Source organism: Bubalus kerabau, chromosome 18 (genome assembly GCF_029407905.1).
Source record: "Bubalus kerabau isolate K-KA32 ecotype Philippines breed swamp buffalo chromosome 18, PCC_UOA_SB_1v2, whole genome shotgun sequence".
In the NCBI taxonomy this organism is placed as follows: Eukaryota; Metazoa; Chordata; class Mammalia; order Artiodactyla; family Bovidae; genus Bubalus; species Bubalus kerabau.
This window is the reverse complement of record NC_073641.1, coordinates 60,381,282-60,404,458: the sequence shown is the minus strand read 5'-3', so window position 1 is coordinate 60,404,458 and position 23,177 is coordinate 60,381,282. Positions and strand designations below refer to the sequence as shown.

The window sequence follows — 23,177 nt, the reverse complement described above, 5'->3', positions numbered from 1 at the left end:
CCAACTCTCACATCCATACATGACTACTGGAAAGGCCATAGCTTTGACTAGACGGACCTTTGCAGACATTTAGGTTTGATCTGAAACTGGGCGGGGTTTGAGGAAAAAGGAGGTCTAGTCCTTTATCGCAGGTAGGGGCAGCACAAGGCACAGACCTATCGAGGGGAAGGAAGCACCCACTCCTGGAATAAAAGCTCATGTCCAGTTTGGAGGAAGAATCTGCATCTGACGCAGTGTTCCTCCCGCCCCCAGTGGAAGAGTTGAATTTTGAGGTACAGGTGGCTGCACAGGCGGGATGCTAACCTGACGGGCCCAAAGCCAGCAGGTTGCAAAGATAGGTGGGGTCGGCTGTCTTCAAGCAGCTGGTTTGACAGGCGAGGAAGGGGCGAGGAGAGGAGATTCAGAGTCCTACCCCAGTCCTAGCTCTGGGACTCCAGCCCCTCCTCAGGTTCAGACTGAGGAGTCAACAACTAGTGCCTTGATCTCCAGGTGGCGGCAACCCTCGGGTCCCTCAGTGTCCCGCCCCAACCCCAAGGACCAGGCAACACCCCAGGCAGCCGCCGGGAATGCTTGACATCTAGAAGCAGGGGCAGCTCCTGGCCTGACTTGGGAACAGCTCAGGGTGGCAGGTGAGCCATCAGCCCCGGCGTCGACTGGCCCTACCGCCCATTTTTAACTGCAGCCTTGCCCCTGGATTCTTTTCTCCAGTAGTCCTTTTAGAATCTCAACAGATGCATAGATTTGTGTCACTAGTCGCCACAGTGAAGGCAGGGAATGGTTCTACTGCCCCTGAAAACGACTCATACTATCCCCTCAGGCTCTTTCTACTGAGTCTGCAACCACTGTCCTTTAAGAAAGAAACTATGCCTGTTTGACTCGCTTCTCCAACTTTCAACCTGCTGGATAATATATTCGCATCTTTTTAATCCACCGTGAAACTTTGAAGTGTATACATTTATTTTGTTTGGAACAGAACTGGTAATGTTTCTAAAGAAAGAAAACTGAGTCAGGCATGAGAGTGATTAGGAATTTTTCTTTCATTCTCTGTTTTCCTTTACCTGGAACTGGGAAGAAGGAAAAGATACGCAAGGGAACAACGCAGAGTTCTGCAAAGGCAAAGTCCACGCCGATGATGTCTATCAGAATCTTCTCGGAAACGTTGGGAGTCCAGAACATCACAAAACAGAGCTGCCAGGGGGAAAAGGGCAGGAAGCAAGATTATTAGAAAAAGGTGTAAAGGAGTGAAATGTGACAGGTATCACATGGTCCCCGAGGAGCTAGGGAAGAGGGTGAATGTGCCCAATTGGGGGGCTGGCACATGGGTCCTCAAGTGCCACTGCCTTGCTCTCTACTTACCTGACACAGGTAAGACCCTGGCCCATTCATCACACCTGCCCCACAGGAAGCCTGGCAGGGGGGCCCAGGTGGGAGGCAGGCATCTGAGCAGGTAGCCACACCAATGTGGAAAGTTTACATAGGCTGCTGGACAACTCAGTTCAGGGTGAACATGTGTATTAATGTAATTTTTACAACTTTAAGCAAATAATAAAAAGTAATCTGAAAGTATCTGGATGCATGCAGAACTCCACTGAATCAGATCTGGGAGTAGGAGAAGGGGTGGGGCAGGCTGGGAGAAGAGCTGCTGTTGGGGGTCAGCCCTTAGGGGACCGACTTTTTGAGCTTTGTGTAGGTATAATCGATAGAAAAACTGAATTTTAAAATGTAATGATATAACTTTGGAAGAGGGTGTTAGACAAATGCCAGTTTGTCTAACACTTGGCCGAGTTAAATGCCAATTTCATAAAATTCTTCTCTGCTTTTCTTAAGAGGCAAGTGATTCTTCTCTAAGATGAAACTGAATGCATTATAAAGTGAATTGCAGTCATTCCCTGGTGGCTCAGCAGTGAAGGATCTGCCTGCCAATGCAGGAGATACGAGAGACTCGAGTTAGATCCCTGGGTCAGGAAGATCCCCTGGAGAAGGAAATGGCAACCCATTCCAGTATTCTTGCTGGGAAATCCCCTGGACAGAGGAGCCTTGGTGGGCTACAGTCCATGGGGTTGCGAAGTGTTGGACACAATACAACAACAGAAACAGAACTCTGAAGGTTTAGAATATGGGATCCTCTGTCTGTGGAATTTTCCAGGCAAGAATACTGGAGTGGGCTGCCATTTCCCACTCCAGGGCGTCTTTCCGACCCAGGGACTGAACCACGTCTCTTGTACATTGGTAGGTGGGTTTCTTACCACTGGCGTGATCTGGAAGCCCATAACAGTGTTCAGGCTTTGGGTAAATTAAGTTTCATGGAATTAGACTGGTCCTCAACCCCATGGACTGCAGCCTACCAGGCTCCTCCGCCCATGGGATTTTCCAGGCAAGAGTACTGGAGTGGGGTGCCATTGCCTTCTCCGAGTTACTATGTCATGTTGAAATTTATTAAAAAACATCTTGGTGGATTTATTATCAATATGTTTCACTTTTATAAGTGCAATGGAACTTTTATTCTATCTTGTATTTTTCAACATCTGGGAAAATATTCCATTTGATTTTCAAGGATGACAGACGTACTATCATTTAATCCTATTGCCTGATGGCAGTACTTCCACGCATATTTGACAAGACGGGAAAAATACTTCCTTAGATCTAACAAGAGCTCAGAGGCTTTATTACCGAGTGGCCTGGACAAGTGGCCCTGCCGTCTTTTCCCACTGCAAAGCTGGTTGCCAGTTAGTCATTCATGCCCACAGCCGGGTGTGGTGGCAATTTCACTGAGCACAGCACTGGGACTCAGTCCCTTTTCTTGATGGGATCATCCCTCCTTCCAAATATTTTCCACAGCTATAAAGCATTAGGTGCTAAGGGAGCATCACCCCAACTCTGGACTTGATCAGGACTTATGGAGGATAAGCTATCTGGGGTTTCCTCACTGGCTGGGGTGAGCTCTCTAGGCTGCATTCTGATAAAAGAAAAATTTAAGCTTCCAGGAAAGTCATAGGCAGGCTTTCCTTAGTTTGTAACCAATGATTATTTGAATATGAGATAATGCAGTCTGTCTGTGCCTTGCAAAATCACTGTAAAGTGGCTTTTAAAAGACAACAAACTGAGGGAACAGGAGGGGGTAACTGCATGTCAGAAGGAAGGTGTGAGCAAGCACCTGCAACAAAGGTTACTTCCTCCCACCAACTTCTCGGCACCGATAATGTCCACCTGGAGGCTTTCCACTGCCCTGGAGGAGAGGGCCAGTAAGCCCTGGAGGAGAAAGTCCAACCTCAGGCCTCAAGATAGTGAGTGCATCCATATCAACAGAGACTCTGCCATAAGTACCCTGAGCAGGTGACTCTAGTTCTGGTCCCTTGAAAGAAAAGCAGTAAGGCTTGATGGGTCTCTAATAGAGCTTCTCAGGAGGGAGGCTTGTTGTTAGATCTAAGGAAGTGTTTTTCCCGTCTTGTCCAATATGCGCTGGAAGTACTGCCATCTGGCAATAGGATTAAATGATAGTACGTCTGTCATCCTTGAAAATCAAAGGGAATATTTTGCCAGATGTTGAAAAATACAAGATAGAATAAAAGTTCCATTGCATTTATTGATACATCATTTCTAAAATTCACAGTGTGGTTTAACTTGGTACCACTAAGCCCCTCTGTTCTCCATGCGGTACCCGTCTGTGCCAAGCACATCCTACAAGGCCCTGTCAAGGCCACTGAGGTGCTTCTTCAGAGTTTTTAGCCCCACACACCTCCAGCCTAGGCTGGGTCTTTCTGCTCAGTCATGTCTGACTCTTCACGACACTATGGATTGTCGCCCACCAGGCTCCCCTGTCCGTGGAATTTTCCAGGCCAGATTACTGGAGTGGGTGGCCATTCTAGAGCAAAGTAACTGACTGCTCTCAGTCTGATCTGGGCCTCAGCAGTCACAGGTTTAAAGAGAAGAAATACCACGTGGATCGATGCTTCCTTTCTTTATCGCCCTTAAGTCTCTGAATTTGACTCAACCTTCGCCAATCTGACCCATGTTTCCAGTATGAAAATGCTCCTTGCCTTCCAGCTTTCTACTTAAAAAAAAAAAAAAAAACCGGTTCCAGCATTGCCCAGAAAGGAATATATGTAATTCAGCATTAGGTATAGTGTTGGTTACAAGCTGCAATACCTATTTGCAGGTCAAAATTATCCAAGAAACATACTGAGCCCTAGTACTGTAACCAGATGAGATTTAACCAGTCTGTTTCAGAAAACAGGAAACTCTAGAAGGTAACCTAACAAAGACTCTTTCAGGCAAAGTGTCTTTCTGATGCGTTCACCTGGAGTAGTTTCAACTTAGCTAATGCCCTCTGAGTTGACCAGAACATGCTGTGTTCTTCAAATATTTGCAGAGCCTAATGGCATTGACTTTTCCAAACCAGAACACAAACCTAATAAATGACTGACAGTGAAGATGATTTGTTTCTTGGAGTCGCTGCAGGGTTGGGTTTTCTGCTGCTGAGTTTGCAGTCAACATTATCTCATTAGGAAGCAGCCAGCAAAACAGAACAACCCACTCCATGCCCAGATCTTGATTTTTCTGTTTATTCTCTAATAAAAAGAACCAGGGCTTCTTGGAGAAATGGCTTATTCTAGGACTAGGGTGGGAAATGTACAAGATAATCAGCTTGAAACACAGGAACCCAGAAGAGAGAGATCCCAATGGCAAAGCTGGAGGAGTCAGAGCAGCTAAAAATGATGAGTTAGGACCACAGCACACTCATATACAGATACGGCTTCCCTGGGGGCACAGGGGTAAAGAATCTGCCTGCCAGTGCTGGAGATACAGGTTCAATCCCTGGGTCAGGAAGATCCCCTGGAGAAGGAAATGGCAGCCCACTCCAGTATTCTTGCCTGGAAAATCCCATGGACGGAGGAGCCTGGCGGGGTACAGTCCATGGGGCTGCACATAGTTGGATACGAGTTAGCGACTAAACAACGACAAACTACACATATAAGTAAACAAACGGGGAGATTTACCTGGTGGTCCAGTGGCTAAGAATCCAGCAGGGAACTTGGGTTCGATCCCTGGGCTAGGAACTAAGATCCCATATGCCTCAGAGCAGCTGAGCACATGAACCACAACGAAAGAGCCCACGTGACCCAATGAAGATCCCGAGCGCCGCAACTAACAACCAGCGCAGCCAAACGGCAACGAACCAAGCAAACAAGAGGGACGGATCTCCGGCACAGAACATCCAGTCATGTACGTAGCTACTCTCCTCTCAGGGAGGTGGGGCATATCTCCCACATCTGAAATGTGGGCTGATGACTAACTTCCCTCTAGAAAGAGGACAGGGAGAAACCCGGCAAAGACAGGCTTGGCCATCACGCAGTGATGACAAGTCACGTTGATAGCGTGATCTCTTGATAAGATGGGATGAGAATGGCCATTTACCTCTGTGGTTTTCCCCTGGAAAGCAGTCTAACCATGAGAAAACCCCCAGACAAACTCAAATTGAGTACCTAACCAGTAGTCCTTGAAACTAACAAGGCCACAAAGGAAGCCCCACAGACCAGACGAGGGTAAGGAGACGTGGTAGCATGGATAGGATCCTAGAGAAAGGACGTGAAGAAAAAGCTTGTGAAATCTAAATAAACTGTGGCATGCATGCATGCTCAGCCTCGTCCGACTCTCTGCCACCCTTTGGACTGTAGCCCACCAGGTTCCTCTGTCCAGGGAAATTTTCCAGGCAAGAATACTGGAATACCCCATTCCTTCTTCAGGGGATCTTCCTGACCCAGGGGTTGAAGCCCTGTCTCATGAATTGACAGACAGATTCTTTACCACTGAGCCACATGAGAAGCCTGAATAAACTGTGGAGTTTAGTTCATAATAATGTACAGGGGTTGGTTCCTTAGTCATGACAAATGTACCATAGCAGTGTAAGACCAAGTGTGGGGTGAAGGGTCTGTGCTATCTTCACAAGGCTTCTGTAAGTCTAAAATAATTCTAGGCAATTCTCTGGCAGTCCACCTGGTCTTCCCATGTGGCACTAGTGGTAAAGAACCCGCCCGGCAATGCAGAAGACCTAAGAGACCCAGGTTTGATCCCTAAGTCAGGAAGATCCCCTGGAGAAGGGATACGCTACCCACTCCAGTATTCTTGAGCTTTCCTGGTGGCTCAGATGGTAAAGAGTCCACTACGGTGCGGGAGACCTGGGTTTGATCCCTGGGTTGGGAAGATCCCCTGTAAGAGGGCAGGGCAGCTCACTCCAGTATTCCTGCCTGGAGAATCCCATGGACAGAGGAACCTGGCAGGCTACAGTCCATGGGGTCACAAAGAGTCAGACAAGACTGAGCAACTAAGCACAGCAAAGCTAGGTTCCCAAATAAGGTGAGAGTGTACAGAAAGAATGGAGGAAGCCCTGACCTTACAGAAACAACACTTCTGGGCCTAAGATGCTACAATCTGACTCAATGTGACTGGGATCACACAATGGGCATCTCTCTCAAGACCCTCCTCATCTGGAGTCAGTCCCTGACCCGCCCTGGGACTGAGTCTCCTTCCCAAGAACTAGGGATTGGAATTCGAAGAAGCTAATGGTCTCCATCAGCATTTGAACTCGGAGAACAACCAAACCCAGCATGTTGGGACGTCCATTCCTGCACATCCAGAGAGGATTCCTTTCCATGAAGGAACAATGCCATGTCTTCACTTAATTTCCAGAAGCTGTTGGCTATGCTTCTGAGGAACTCACAAAGCTGTCTCCGTTACCCTGAGTAATCAGGATTAGCACTGTCAGAAATTCTGATGCCCTGCAGTTAGAAGTGAACTACACTGCAGCTGCTTTGAATTAAAATAGTCTGCGCTGGGCATCAGTTTTATTTGGAGGTTTTACTGAGAAAGAAGAGTTCAAATTACGTTTAATTGGGTTTAAGTCTCCAGTAAGGTAAACCAGTGGTTAACCCTCAACAATGCCACATACAAGGCGGTGGTTACAGGCTTGGCACAGGACTGTGCGCTGAGGGACCCGGGATCTGCACAAAATGCTCCCATCAGTGCCATGCACAGCGCAGGTGATCGATCTTACTGTCATCATAATAAAAGGTTTCCTGGGACCACAATATAGCGCTCATTGTGGGGTCATCAGCAGGTGTTGAGATTAGCATCAATTTTATTTTCCTCTTTGTACTTCTTCCTGTTTTCAAAAAAACTGTGTCTTCTTTTTTTTCTGGTTCAGAAAACATTTTAGAATAAAAGAGACCCCTCTTACTGTCTTTACAGATTAAGTCAATCAGGGCTTCCCTGGTGGATCAGACGGTGAAGAATCTGCCTGCAGTGTGGGAGACCCAGGTTTGATCCTTGGGTCAGGAAGACCTGGAGAAGATCCACTCCAGTATTCTTGCCTGGAAAATTCCATCCATGGGGTTGCAAAGAGTCAGACACACCTGAGCAACTAACCCTTTCACTTCACTGTTCATCCTTGCTGCTGACAGGGACGGGAGCAGTCTTGTTTCAGGGGGAGGAGCACCTTTCAGAGGTGGCTGACGGCTCGACTTTTACCGCAAGGGTCTTTGGAAAGTGCATCTGATGTCTGATCTGATTTACTTGGGGATGGGGGTGGAGGTGGGGTGGGGGGCAAAACAAGGCTGGACACTATCGGACACACACAGGCCTGTCTGGCTTGTTCTCAGAGAGAGCTGGCGGAGACCTGAGCAACGCATCTGGCCTTTTGACTCTCAGCTGCACATCACGTTGTCTGTCCTCGTGTGGGAGAGGGTGGGGTGGGGGCGTTTCTGAAGGGTTTTGTAGGGCATGGTTGCGACTCTGGGAACCTTGGGACATTGTGGATTGGAGGAGTGATATGATTGGATTGTAATTTTGACAGGCTCTCCAACCCTGAATATTCACTGGAAGGACGGATGCTGAGCTGAAGCTCCAATACTTTGGCCACTTGATTTGAAGAGCCGACTCATTGGAAAAGACCCTGATGCTGGGAAAGATTGAAGGCAGGAGGAGAAGGGGACAACAGAGGATGAGATCGTTGGATGGCATCATTGACTCAATGGATGTGAGTTTGAGCAAGCTCCGGGAGATGGTGATGGACAGGAAAGCCTGGCGTGCTGCAGCCCGTGGGGTCGCAGTCAGACATGACTGAGCTACTGAACAACAACCCAGATCATGTGAGAACAGACTATGGGGGTTGGTGGGGGGCCAAGTGCAGAAGCAGGGACGGACCCTGTTGGGGGAGGGGCTACTCTAACCATCCCGGTGAGAGAGGGCGCAGGACCAGGAGATGAGAAATGGTCAGATCTGGCAGTGTTTGAAGTTAAGGGAGCTAACGAGATGTGCTAAGCGCTCCACGTGTGGTGTGACAGGGTGTCACGTGACTGACTAAGCACCGCCTGCCTTTAGCTAGAGGCCTGGCTGCCCACGAGGGCCCCTCCTGGCCTGTCCTCTCCGCAGTCACTCTCCTTGCTGGTGGTCCCCTGAACCAGATGGGGCCATTTCTAAGAGCTTTCCTAATGCAAACGGTGAGGTCTTGAGAAGTTACCACATCCCCAACAGAATGACAGCATCTCATCAGGACTGACTCTTAGACCCAGTTCAGTTCAGTTGAGTCGCTCAGTCGTGTCCTACTCTTTGCGACCCCATGGACAGCAGCACGCCAGGCTTCCCTGTCCATCACCAACTCCAGGAGTTTACTGAAACTCACGTCCATTGAGTCAGTGATGCCATCCAACCATCTCATCCTCTGTCGTCTGCTTCTCCTCCTGCCTTCAATCTTTCCCAGCATCAGGGTCTTTTCAAATGAGTCAGTTCTTCACATCAAGTGGCCAAAGTAGAACCAGGGGGAGCCCCAATTTTGAAGGAAAAAAGAATGCCATTTTACTAGTGTGGCAATGCTTAAGCAGACCACGTGTGATAAAGCTGATGAGCCCGATTCCTGGGGAGCAGCCTTAAAGGCGGTGACGGGAGCAAGCCTGTAGTCATCGCCAGACAGAACGGGCCGCTGTCCTGTGGGGCTGCTGATCGGGGACCACTGACCCAACCTCTGAAACGGTGAACAGTCACGTGGGCATGGAGACAGAGGGGCGTCATGGGAGCGGGTGATGGAGAAAAATACTTCAATGCGGGAGGTAGGACCGTGAGTATTACAATAGGGTACAGTGAGGAGCTACATAAAAAGGGGGACTTTTTATGTAAGGTCAAGCCAGTAAAACTTTTAGTAAACTGAAACAGATGGAGTAAACCACATCTATTAATGAGAGAAGAAGAGCTTGGTTTTCAGTTAAGCCAGAGAGCATGGCAAGGCTTTTTAGAAAGTGTTTATGTACCCTCTAATATTCTCAGTGTGGCTAGTCGCTAGTTACAATTATTATTATACATCTACCTGGAATACTTTCTCATAGGGGGGTTGATGCAATGGTTACAGCACATTTCTGATAAAATATTAACATTTTCAGATGCGATTTTAAAAATGCATTTAAGAATATGAAACATTTGAATCAGTTCTAATGAGGTGGACAAAACTGGAACCTATTATACAGAGTGAAGTAAGCCAGAAAGAAAAACACCAATACAGTATACTAACGCATATATATGGAATTTAGAAAGACGGTAACAATAACCCTGTGTACGAGACAGCAAAAGAGACACTGATGTATAGATCAGTCTTATGGGCTCTCTGGTAGAGGGAGAGGGTGGGGAGATTTGGGAGAATGGCATTGAAATATGTATAATATCATGTATGAAATGAGTCGCCAGTCCAGGTTCGATGCACGATACTGGATGCTTGGGGCTGGTGCACTGGGACGACCCAGAGGGAGGGTATGGGGAGGGAGGAGGGAGGAGGGTTCAGGATGGGGAGCACGGGTATACCTGTGGCGGATTCATTTCGATGTTTGGCAAAACTAATACAATATTGTAAAGTTTAAAAATAAAATAAAATTAAATTAAACAACAACAACAACAAAAGAAAACGAAATCACCTCTGTTATAATTTAGACTTAGTGAAACTGCCATATACACATAAGAGCAGTTGGTGCAGCTTTCAGATATAAGATGATTAAAATTCTTGGTAACTCTAACTAACTAACACTAAACACTTGGTAAGTGCTAGTCGCTCAGTCGTGTCTGACTCTGTGACCCCATGTCCTGTGTGTAGCAAACCAGGCTCCTCTGTCCATGGAATTCTCCAGGCAAGAATACTGGAGCGGGTAGCCATTTCCTTCTCCAGGGGATCTTCCTGGCCCAGGGACTGAACCCAGGTCTTCTGCATTGCAGGCAGATTCTTTACCATCTGAGCCACCAGGGAAGAATTGATTGGTTAAGAGTTTTTGAGATAAACAATATGCTTCCAACAGCAGGGGGCGCCATGCACTAAGCCCGCAGATGGAGCTCCAGTTGTTCGCTTGTGCCCATCCCATCTCTGCAGAATGTTCTTTCCTTACACTATTTGAAGAATGTTTAGAGAGTTCCAACCTTAGTTTATGTTGAGCCTTTACTTTTTTGACTGTTAATAGTCAAATCAGAGCTTGCTAGAGGCTGGGGGTGGGGATGGGGGGATGGAGAGTGATTGTTTAATGGGTAGAGAGTTTCACTTTGCCAAGATGCAGAGTTCTGGGGACAGACGGCAGTGACAGATGCGGTACTGAACTGTGCACGTAAGCAGGGGCTAAGTTATATGTGAGGGGTTTTTTTACCACAATTTTTAAAAATCAAAAAAATTGGAACCTCTTTGTAACAACACAATATGCTTGTTCATCTGCTAATTGTTTTAAGAATGCACTGTGAACTGTTCGTGGGAATGTAAATTATGACGACGACTATGGAGAATAGCATGGTGGTTCCTCAAAACACTAGAGTTACCATATGACCCTGCAATTCCACTCCTGAGCATATATCTGGACAAAACTATAATTTGAAAAGATACATGCATCCCTATGTTCACGGCAGCACTATTTACAACAGCCAAGACATGGAGACAACTTGAATGTCCATCAGTAGGTGAATGGAGAAAGGATTTGTGTTTTTTTTTAAGTTGCTCAGTCATGTCTGACTCTTTGTGACCCCATGGACTGTATAGTCCATGGAATTCTCCAGGCCAGAATACTGGAGTGGGTAGCCTTTCCCTTCTCCAGGGGATCTTCCCAACCCAGGGATAAAACCCAGGTCTCCCACACTGCAGGTGTATTCTTTACCAGCTGAGCCCCAAAGGAAGTGAAAGAATACTGAAGTGGGTAGCCTATCCCTTCTCCAGGGGATCTTCCCAACCCAGGAATTGAACAGGGGTCTCCTGCATTGCAGGCGGATTCTTTACCAACTGAGCTATGAGGGAAGTCCAAATATATATAATAGAATACTACTCAGCCATAAAAAGAATGCCATTTGCAGCAACATGGATGGACCTAGAAGTTATCATGCTAAGTGAAAAGAAAGAAAGAAAGTGCAGTTGCTCAGTCACGTCCGACTCTTTGCAACCCCATGGATTGTAGCCCGCCAGACTCCCCTGTCCATGGAATTCTCCAGGCAAGCATACTGGAGTGCATTGCCATTTCCTTCTCCAGATACTAAGTGAAAGATGTCAGAAGGAGAAAGACAAATACCATATGATATCACTTATATGTGGAATCTAAAATATGACACATATGAACTTATCTAGGAAACAGAAACAGGTTCACAGACGTAGAGAACCGACCTGAGGGGTGGAGAAGGGATGGAGAAGGGGTGGATTGGGGGTTTGGGATTAGCAGATGCGAACTATTATATATAAAATGAATAAACTACAGGGTGCTACTACTGTATAGCAGAAGGAACTACATTTAATATCCTGTAATAAACCACAATGGAAAAGAATGTGAAAATGTCTGTATATATATACATATATATATATATATATAATGACTGAATTGCTCTGCTATACATCAAAAATTAGTACAACATTGTAAATCAACTATACCTCAATAAAATAAATGTAAAAAAAAAAGAATGCACGTGTGGATTTGTACTGTCATTCTATTACAAGGTAGGGATTTGGGGAACAGTCTCAACTGTTTTTATCTCCCCCGAACAAAACAACCGATCCCTCAAGTCTACAACTAACGATGACTTAAAAAGTGAAGGCTGGACTACTGAAGATTTGGAGAGAAGCGTGAAGGCGGGCAGAGGTGGAGTTCAGGGGAAAAGCACTTACTGTAAGCCAAGAGCTTTCCTTTACTGTTGTTCAGTCAGTAAGTCGTGTCCGACTCTTTGTGACCCCATGAACTGCAGCACGCCAGGCTCTTCTGTCCTCCACCATCTCCTGCTGCTGCTAAGTCACATCAGTTGTGTCCGACTCTGTGCGACCCCACAGATGGCAGCCCACAGGCTCCTCTGTCCCTGGGATTCTCCAGGCAAGAATACCGGAGTGGGCTGCCATTTCCTTCTCCTAGATTTGCTCAAATTCATGTCCGTTGAGTTGGTGATGCTATCCCACCATCTCATCCTCTGCTGCCCCCTACTTTTTCACCTTCAATCCTTCCCAACATCAGGCTCTTTGCCAATGATGTCATTTAACCCTTATCCCAACCCCAGGATCGTGGCATTGTGGAGTGGGGCCAGTTCGACCCTGGCCGTGGGGACTCAGAAGGCTTGCTCCCCCATGTTTCTGGGGTGTCTGAAGGTGCTCAACTGGCCAATGGCACCCAGTACCCAGAGACTGAGAGGAGCACCAAATGAGAAAGTCTTAACTTCAGCACCTTGGGTACTTTGCGTCCCTACCCCACCCCATCCCCATCCACAAAAAGTCCTTCTCTTCTCCTGGATAATCTGAACAATGAGAAAGCAGTCTCAGGGCGCGGGGGTGGGGCGGCCAGCAGAAACAAAGCCGCAAACAGGCCGTGCTTGTTGGCAACACAGACAGGACCAGCATGGTACCACAACTGGAATAAGGCTCGTAGTGTTCACCACCCCGGCGGCCGAGGGACAGCTCGTGGGTCCAGTGCAGCCACAGGAGTGAGCCTGGGTCACACTCAAGAACTGACCTTTTTTTTGGTGTTTGAAGATTTTTTGATGTGGCTCATTTTTGAAGCCTTCATTGAATTTGCTATAATATTGCTTCTCTTTAGGTTTTGTTTTTTGGCCCTGAAACATGTGGAATCTTCGCTTCCTGACCAGGGATCTAACTGGTACCCCTGCATTGGAAGGCGAAGTTTTAGCCACTGAACCACCAAGGAAGTCCTGAACTGATCTTTTAACTCCGAGCACAGGAGGTCATCCTATGGGATGGTGGCTTTTGCCCTTCCTTAGCTCAGATTTCGCACCTTTCCAGCACCTATGAGAAGGACTCAGGGCTGAATGCTTGGCTGAAATGCAGCTCTGACTAGAGGGATGCAACTAAGAGAAGGGGATTCTTGCTGTGCTCGTTGGATGCTGACACGTGTGGATGCAGACACATCCTGTCCTGTGAAGCCGCAACAGAGAAGCAACGTGCAGACCAGAGCACGTGAGACTGTCCATTGTACTTGTTGTTGTTCAGTCGCTTGGTCGTGTCTGACTCTTTGCAACCCCATGGACTCCTGCACGCCAGGCTTCCCTGTCCTTCACCATCTCCTGGAACCTGCTCAAACTCATGTCCATTGAGTTGGTGATGCCATCCAACCATCTCGTCCTCTGTTGTCCCCTTCCCCTCCTGCCTTCAATCTTTCCCAGCATCAGGGTCTTTTCCAATGAGTCAGCTCTTTGCATCATGTGGCCGAAGTATTGGAGCTTCAGTTTCAATACAATATGGACAGGGAAATAGTAGGGCTTATCTTGAACTGCAAGATGCAAAACTGCTCCTTTTTTAAAAAACTCTTTTACACTGGAGTAGAGTTGCTTTATACTGTTGTGTTAGTTTCTGCTGTACAGCAAAGTGAATCAGCTCTATAATCCCCTCTTTTTTTGGATTTTCCTTCCCATTTAGGTCACCATGGAGCACTGAGTAGAAAAACTGATCCTTACGTGATGAAAAAGTCCCTAAGCTAGGGGAAACTGAGGCTGTGACAGGCAGGGCTGGATGAGCCTCCAGGCCTGTGACTGGTAGGCCTGGCATTTTCTGGTGTTTTCCACTGGCAGCCAACCTTAGCTCAGCTGTGCAGGCCTCGCGGGGAGCAGGTGGCCGGAGCTGGCCTGGCGGGATTAGAGGTGCTATAAATACTACCACCGTCAGTGAGCTCGCTGCCTTTCAAAGGTGGTGGCCACTTGGGAGGTGGGGCGGAGGGGATGCTGCAGAGTGGAGCCGTCTGCATCTGTGGGATTTGTGCTTCCCGAGGACTCACCTAGTGTGAACAGCAGAAGCAGCATTTCAAAATTAGCTGAACCTCCCTACAAGGGACTATCTCAGTGTGTCCCAGAGGAAGATGCTGATGCAGTGGATTTTTTTGACTGCTTCCTTCTCTGATGGAAAGCCTTTTTGCTTTCTTTCCCTCAGGGAGGGTCCCTCTGGGGCCCTGAAGTTCTGAAGCTTTAGGACACAAATGTTTTAAAGGTCAAACCTCAGCCCTTTAAATTCTGCGGTGGCCACCATCCCCTGGACAACATGTGATTTCCATGCTGGCCTTGGCAAGATGAGACAGGCCCCTAACGGTGTTGCAATTCCAAGCTCGATTTCTACAGAGCACATGCTCACCTCCTCCCTCTCCAGCAACCTTCCAGCTAACCCCTCCCCGACAAGGCTGAGCTTGGGAGTCCGGGGACCAAGACAAAGAACAGCCTCATTGGATGGGACCACGGCCATCAGGGAGGGGACGGCCACTCATGTGGGAGTGATCACGTCCTGTTAAGTTCACAATAACCAGGGAAATTGAAAAAAATGAAATAAAGAGATTTCAAAATTTGTGAGAAACAGGCAAGGAAGATCAAATAAAACCAAATTTTCTGAAAGGAGCTGGAATGCTCTCGAAAGAGAAATTCCTGCCCACCCGCCACAACTAGAAAGGAGAATGGGTGGTACCCAGGCTGCTCTTGGTGGGGAGGGAACGTGCCAGGTGAGGAGGAGGTATCTGCCATCTCCCTGCTTTGGTCTGCCAGCTCGCAGGCTCTCTCTTCCCCAGTTCCTGGGAGGTGAGCCCAGATGAAGTCTAAGAACTACCACCTCCAAGGGCTTGCAATCTCATGGACGAATAAAGTCAGGAGGGTGAAGCCCAGATGGGTGCAAGTGCTGAGATCCAGAAAAGAGCTTTAAACAAATATGTTCAAGGTAAGAAAAAGAAAGGGAAAGAACCACTAGGGTCCAAGGATACATTCCAAGCCCCCCCGCTCTGAGTTTGCCATTTCCACAAAAGAGGGTCACCTTAAAACAGGTGAGCAAACACGGTTAAAAGAGATTTGAAGACCAAAAGTAATGAGAGGCAGCGAAGCATTTTGTCTGTGCAAGTCCCAGATTGCTAACAGCATCTGTACTGAAAACACTCGTAGACGTGGCAGAAAAAGTGATTGCAGAGATTCTAGGAGCTCAAGGTGGGCAAATCCCCTGAAGATGGATTTGAGAAGGGGCCAGCCCCTGACCACCATGGGAATATAGACAACTGGGTCTTACCAGATCTTGTGTTTCCCCTTCTAATCGTGCTACGCAGCTAAATGAAAAAGCCCATGTGGCCTTAGGCTGCATTGATGAGAATTATAAAGTCAAAACCAGACCAATTTACTCCATTAGCTCAGGTCAGACCTGATTTGGAGTTTGTGCTCCATGTTCTCAGAGGAGAACCAACAGGCACAATTCAAAGAGCAGAACCAAAACACTGCAGGGTCTGGAAGTCAGGCTGTTAAAAGGGATCGAAATGGGCTTTGGCTATTTGAAAGGCTGCCACGTGGAAGGTGGATTAGATGGACTCTGTGGCAAAGGGTCGGCTTCCCCGGTGGCTCAGCAGGTAAAGAATCTGCCTGCCAGGCAGGAGCCATAGGAGACGTGGGTTCGACCCCTGGGCTGGGAAGCTCCCCTGGAGAAGGAAATGGCAATCCACTCCAGTATTCTTGCCTGGAGAATCCCATGGACAGAGGAGCCTGGCGGGCTACAGTCCATGGGGTTGCACAGAGTCGGACACGACTGAGTGACTGAGCATGCAGGCACGTGGCAAAGGACAGAGACACAAGGATGATGCCCCATCAGCCCTTCATCTGGGGGGGCGTTACGTCACCACCTCCTCCCTGCCTCACAGGTAGTCGCATTCTAATTACTTCTGCAGTTTTGATTCTACAGGGACCTACTGGTTTCCGCAGCTATCAGTTTGTTATTATGACAGTGTGCTTTATATGTGTATTCGGTCAAAAAATAATTACTGGGCACCTGTCCCATGCCAGGCGCTACGGGCATATATTGGATTAATAAGTTTGTTCAGGGTTTTCCATCCAACATTATGGAAAAACCTGAACGAACTTTTTGGCTAACTCAACCCAACAGTGAACGTGGCAGAGGCGATGCCAGCCTCAAGGAGTCCCCGTGACTCTAGAGCGTGGTGTCGTGATGGGGGGCTTGGGGACAGCAGCAGCCGCAGGGTGCGGGAAGCCGGCTGACCACATCCAGTCCCGGTCCCAGGTGCTGGACGAGGAGGTGGAGAGGGTTTCAGATTAAAGGGACGACGCGGGCAGAAGCTTGGGCGAGAGAACACACGAAGCGACCTTTCAGTCCCAAGAGCTCTGCGCGGCTGGAGTGGGGAGCAGGACGCTGAGATGGGCCTGGCACTGTGTTTCAGACTCGGGTTTACATTGGTACCAGGGATCCAGTGGAGGGGCCGTATGCCGTCCGCTCCATGAGGACTGGTTTGGACGCAATGTGCGTGGACCCCTCCTCCCCGCCGCCCCCCGCCAGGAGCTGTGGTCCCAGAGGAGGGGGAGCTATATGAGTAGAAACAGGGATGTGCTTAGTTGCTCAGTCATGTCCGACTCTTTGTGACCCCATGGACTGTAGCCTACCAGGCTCCTCTGTCTATGGGGATTCTCCAGGCAAGAACACTGGAGTGGGTTGCCATGCTCTCCTTCAGGGGAGCTTCTCAACCCAGGGATCGAACCCAGGTCTCCCTCATTGCAGGCAGATTCTTTACCAGCTGAGCCACCAGGGAAGCCCAAGAATGCTGGAGTGGGTAGCCTATACCTTCTTCAGGGGATCTTCCAACCAGGGTCTCCTGCATCACAGGTGGATTCTTTACCAGCTGGGCTACCAGGGAAGCCCAGAAAGAGGGATATGAGGTGGTGAATGGAGAAGAGGGAGGTCCCACGGGTGTTTAGGAGGCCAAGACAGGGCTCTGCACCAGAGTGGACCTCAGGGTGAGGAACACGGCCAAGCTAGGGAGGAGCCCAGGCTTCCGGTTCTGGCAACTCCGGGCAGAAGTCCATGCTGGTTACTGAAACAGGGTAATGGAGAGGAGAAAGAGTGCCAGCCATAAGCACCCTCTGGGACAGGATGGGCTGGCGCCTGAGGGAAATCATAGCACATCTCCGAAAAGGAGGCAGTTAGTGTTTGGGTGAGAAGCTCGGGAGACAGATGCGAGGCAAAGATGCTGCTTCAGGAAATCAGCCAGATGGGCAACCAGAGTCACATTCTACAGAAGGAGGGCTGAGGAGGGAGGTCACTCGGACAGAAGGAGGTGCCCACCTGCAGTGAGGAAGAGGGATGTTCCAGCCAGGAGCCTGTGAAGGGATACTCAGAAAAGAAAGTGAAAGTGAAGTTGCTCAGTCTGTCTGACTCTTTGCAACCCTGTGGATTGTAGCCCATGGAATTTTCCAGGCAAGAGAACTGGAGTGGGTGGCCCTTTCCTTCTCCAGGGAATCTTCCTGACCCAGGGATAAAACCCGGGTCTCCCGCATTGCAGGCAGAGGCTTTACCTCTGAGCCACCAGGGAAGATACTCAGAAAGGAAGACAGCAAAGCAGCTGAGCTGAGAGCCACCGAAGCCACAGGAGATGAGCCTAGGTTGTGGACGATGGCCGCCCCAGACACGGGGACGTGAGAAGAGGACAGTGTCCATGGGAGCTGCGGCCTGAGCGCGAGGGGACTGGGGCCAGCTTTCTAGGGGGACAGTGGCAAACGGGGGCAGGAATGCAGCAGAGGGATGATCTCGGAAGGAACAGGTGTCCTTCGCTCCAGAAGGAGGAGGCAGGTGGGCTGCGGTGGGGACCGCAGATGGCCCAGGTGGGGAGCACAGATGGGGGCCCGCAGCAGTGGGAAGGGTGGGTGAGAGGTGCTTTTGCGTAATTCTCTCGAGGAGCTTGGATGCCACGGAGAGGAGAAATGTAGGAACCTGCTGGACAAAGGTTTTCATGTTTTCTTTAAGTTTTTTCCAAAAGTTGGGAGCCATGAGCATATTTAAACACAGATACGAAGGAGCGATTTGGGAGAGGTTGACATCAGAGAGAGGGAGACACTGAGACAGAGTCCCTGAGCAGAAAGAATGGATGAGATTGTGCAGGTGGGCACACATGGGGGTGCCACTCAGAGGGGGGGGTGGGGGAGTGTGTGTTCACGCCTCCACGGCTGCAAGCACATGGGGGCTCTGGGCTTCGGGGCACGCTGATTACTGTAAGTGTGACCCCTCAGTCCAAAACGGCATCTCCCTCCTTTTTGCCTTTACTTCATTTTTTCTCCCAAGCAGCTGTGACTGTTGTAGAAGGCTGCGTACATGCATGCGTGCTCAGTACCTTCAGTTGCGTTTGACTTTGCGACCCCATGGACTGTAGCCCACCAGGCCTCTCTGTCCGTGGGATTCTTCAAGCAAGAATTCTGGAGTGGGTTGCCATGCCCTCCTCCAGGGGATCTTCCTGACCCAGGAATCCAACCCACGTCTCTTATGTCTCCTGCACTGCCGGCGGATTCTTTACCGCTGAGCCACCAGGGAAGCCCAGAAGGCTGCGGAACGGGCCTTCAAAGAGATGCTCCCACCCTCATCCCCAGCACAAGGGTTCATTACTGTATATGGTAACAGAGATGATGAAGTTATGGAGCTAAGAGTGCCTGGGCAGGTCCTAAATACTGTCACAAGTGTCCTGATGATAGAAAGAGGGGCACGTAGAGGAGGAGATGATAAGAAGACCAGAGATGAGAGTGACTTGGTCAAGGAAAGCCAGCCGCCACCAGGAGCTGCGAGAGGCAAGGCCTGGATTCTTTTCTAAACCCACTGGAGGGAGTCTGCCCCACTAGCGCCTCAAATTCAGCCCAGTGAACTGAATTTCAACTTCCGGCCTCCAGAACTAGGAGGGAATAAATTTCTGTTGTTTTAAGCTGTCAGGTTTGTGGTCATTTGTTACAGGAGCCACAGGAAACTAACACACTATCCAGCACCACCGTATGTGTCAATTGCCTGTCTTCTCCCAGAGATTATAAACCCCTCTAATAAAACAGACAGTGTGTGTTTGTTTCACTGGGGTAGCCGTGGAGCCTGGTGTGCAGCAGGGGCTCAAGCATTTGCTTTAAACGACTGCATGAATAAACATGCACGTGCTCTTTCTCTGGGGAGCTGTGTTGTAAATAGAAGAACTCTAAGCCAGGGCTCCCCAACCTCCGGGATCTAATGCCTGATGATCTGAAGTGGAGCTGATGTAATAATAACAGAAATAAAGTGCACGATACATGTAAAGGGCTCGAATCATCCTGAAACCATCCCAACCCACCCCACACCAGTCTGTGGGAAAACTGCCTTCCATGAAACTGGTCCCTAGTGCCAAAGATGTTGGGGACCACCGCTCCAAGTGTCACCCACCCCACTGCAAGTCTTCCATCGCCCAGGCTTTAGACAAGTTTGGCAATGCATCCATGAGTGCTCAAAAACTCTTTCCTTACTGGCATTTCTAACATTTGGCTGGTGTGTACAGATTTATCAGATCTAAGCCAAAGGATGAAATATATCAATTTCTCTCTTTCAGAGCTCACCGAAGCTTGTGGGTAATGGCATGAGTGCATGTTCAGTCGCTCAGTTGTCTTTGTGACCCTATAGACTGTAGCCTTCCAGGCTCCTCCATCCATGGGATTCTCCGGACAAGAATACTGGAGTGAGTTGCCGTTTCCTCCTCCAGGGGATCTTCTCCACCTAATGACTGAACCTGTATCTCTCGTGTCTCTTGCATTAGCAGGTAGATTCTTCACCGCTGAGCCACCTGGGAAGCCCCGTGGGTAACGGACATTTCTGAATTAGCAAGACAACCAAAGGTTGGGATGAGCACTGTCGACACCTGGCAATGGAGACTGTGAACAGGTTCTCAGAGAGAAAAACACGCAATATGTGTCCCGTGTGTGGGTGAAGTCTGTCTAGAGAAGGACTGTATAAATCTATCAAGAGGCTGAATTTATTTTAAACACTGAAAAGAAAAAAAAAAAAAACACATCCCACAGAAATTTGGAAGGGTATGATAAGTATCACTAGAAGAATTCACAAAATTATTCACTGGCATTGACTATACCAGTAGCTGTTTATTTACACACAGCCATCCTTCCGCTTCACGGGAGCCAGTGTGTCTGGGGACCATGGAGCAGGGAGCTGGCGTTCTCTGCTTCCAGCGTGCCAGGTGTGATGCTAAGCTATTACTCCTTTGAAAAGTCTCAGAAGGTGGGTATTCTTACCATGTCTGCATGGCAGCTGGGGAAGTCGAGGCTTTCAGTATTCAGTGACCTCCCAATGGGTGAGTGGTGGGGTCAGGGTTTGAACCCAGGCCCGGGGGGGCACTAGACCCACACTCATGAGCACTGAGCCATGTGGCCCCGAATTCAAGCCTAAGCTAACCCCTCCCCTTGGCTCTCTGCCCCCTCCCCAACCCACCCGTTTTAAATCGAAATCCACAAAGAGGGCAGTCAGGTGTCATAAGAGCCCAGGGCCACTTGGCACAACTCACAGCCCTGCCTTTGAACCCGTCTCCGGTTCAGAGGGGCCGGCTCTCCAAACCTTCTTGTTTTCTGTTTGCTTTGGTAAGGGCCAATTCATTCCTCAAGCCACATGGGTTAAGAGCCGTGTCTGCGGGAGGATTAAAGGCGGGCCTTTGAGAACTGTCTGGTTTCTGATTAACGATGTGCAGCTTTCCCAGGCACTATTATCTGCCACACGTGTTTTTTCTCAGCATCACACTACGGTTCTTTGAGGTTCACCCTGGGCTCAGAAGGAGTGCAAAAGGACTCCCAGAATAATCTCCTGAAGCAACTTAATCGTGTTTCCTTCACTGCCTGAACAAGCGGGCACTCCCACCCAGAGCTGGAAGTAGAGCGAAACCCTTTAAGCTAAAATTTTATTTAAAATAAAATAAAATAAAATAAAAGAACACATTCAGCAAAGGCCATGGATCAGTTAGCTAAAGGCAACTGTACTTCTCCGTTCACTCTCACAGTCTGCCTGCAGATACGAGACACCTAAGTGCTGGGCGAGGTACAGCGGGTGTTAAGTGCTCCACTGACTGTTTTCTTAAGACATTTCTGTTCTTGTATATTTCCAGCTTCTCCAGGTGAGAACTTGAATCCAAGGTTTGCTTAGAAATATTGTTTGTGCATGTCAGCACTGTTCCCAAATATATGCGCTTAATTATGTCTTTTTGGATGGGGCTTTTGGGTGGCGAGGGGTGAGGGTGGGAGGGCGTTGGTATCACAGCATCCAATGGAAGCACCAGTGTGTGATTTGTTCCTTTGACCAAATTCCGGGAGATGGTGAGGACAGGGAAACCTGGCGTGCTATGGTCCATGGGATCGCAGAGTCGGACACGACTGTGTGAACAACAGCCATACTGTTGGGAAACACTTTTGTGTAACCAGGATGATACCTGATTGTTTTCTCTTATTTCTGGGTCCAGTGGTCTCTATCTTCCCTCAACACAAAATGACCACTGAGCACAGCAATCAGCGTTTTCTGTCCTCATGTGCTCATTTCAATAAGTCTATTCAGTGTTTCTTGAGATAGTTTACAAAAAAAAGTGTTTGATATATTTTACATCGGCTCTGCTGACTCCCTGCATGTCCTTGTCAGCATGGATCGACAGGACATCAGAGTTCCAGGCCACCAGGAAGGGGCTCCTGTTCACGGCCCAAAGCACCAGGGAGTGAGAGCAGATGCTGAAATCAGAAAGCCATTCAGCCACCAACACCACGGCCCCGTTTTGTCCACGAGGGTCTGGACCATGCAACCTGACCAAGCCAATGTCTGGGCCCTATACGCTATAACAGGCCCATCAGATAAGAAGAAAAATGCTCCCCTACTTCTGTTATCTTTAAACTGTGTGTGCGTGTATCCATGCTAAGTCGTTTCAGTCCTGTCTGACTCTGCGCAACCCTATGGACTGTAGCCCACCAGGCTCCTCTGTCCATGCGATTCTCCAGGCAAACATACTGGAGTGGGTTGCTGTGTCCTCCTCCGGGGCATCTTCTTGACCCAGGAATTGAGCCCATGTCTCTTCTGTCTCCTGCTTTGGCAGGCAGGTTCTTTACTACTAGCGCCACCTGGGAAGCGCAGGCATCTCAGTCTTTAAGCTGAGATGAATAACAACGTTTTTTTAAAAAGCCACAGACAGACATAAAATACAATTCCTGGAAGTCTGTGAGTTGATCCCCACTGGGTTATTCGGCTACTGGGTGGAATGATTCCTGACTGCTGTCTTTCTCTGATAAATCTGCTTTTGCACCGGGAGAGCTTCAGAGTGGAGCCTGGGAACCACATCCTCGATATGAGGCTGGGGTCTGGCAGGGAGCACCTGCAGAAGCCGGAGAAGAATGCACTCGTCTTCCCCCTGGTTCCCAAGCCCTTGCAGGTGGTCGCCCTGCACCTGTTCTTTGCAGAACCCAGGTGTGTACTGATAGGTGAAACTGAAACTAAGTAATTTTACAATTTTGTGCCAAATCAGGTACTACTGTTTATGCAGGAAGCAGCAGAAGGGATAAAGATCGTGAGACAATTTGGGGTGGGATCGGGAATGGATAAACACAACTGGATAAAATACTAGAAACTTAATTTCTTCCCTGAAAATTGTGAACGTGTTTCAACTTTTCAGGGTTAGTGATGCTGGGTCTGCAGGGCGTGGGTGAGATAGCACTGGATTGTTCAACTAATGGAAAGCAGAATAAAACCAAAAAGCAAAGAGACCCAACTTGAACACTGGTACTTCTACTGGATACTATGATGCCAACCACACCCTCCCAAGAGCCCCATCTGCAAGGATGTAACTAAGCACATAAATCTTGACAAGTGTGTTAGTCACTCAGTCGTGTCCGACTCTTCACGACCCCATGGACTGCAG

The 23,177-nt window shown here is 48.7% G+C and overlaps 1 protein-coding gene across 2 annotated transcripts in view; it reads right to left on the bottom strand.

Moving 5' to 3' along the window:
• ANKH (ANKH inorganic pyrophosphate transport regulator) overlaps positions 1-23,177 on the bottom strand; it is a 170,287-nt gene that overhangs the window by 4,717 nt on the left and 142,393 nt on the right. For both annotated transcript variants that reach the window (XM_055555187.1, XM_055555188.1), the window contains one exon: positions 1,059-1,188. In XM_055555187.1, coding sequence (XP_055411162.1) covers positions 1,059-1,188 — 130 coding nt within the window. The remainder of the gene's footprint in view (positions 1-1,058; positions 1,189-23,177) is intronic.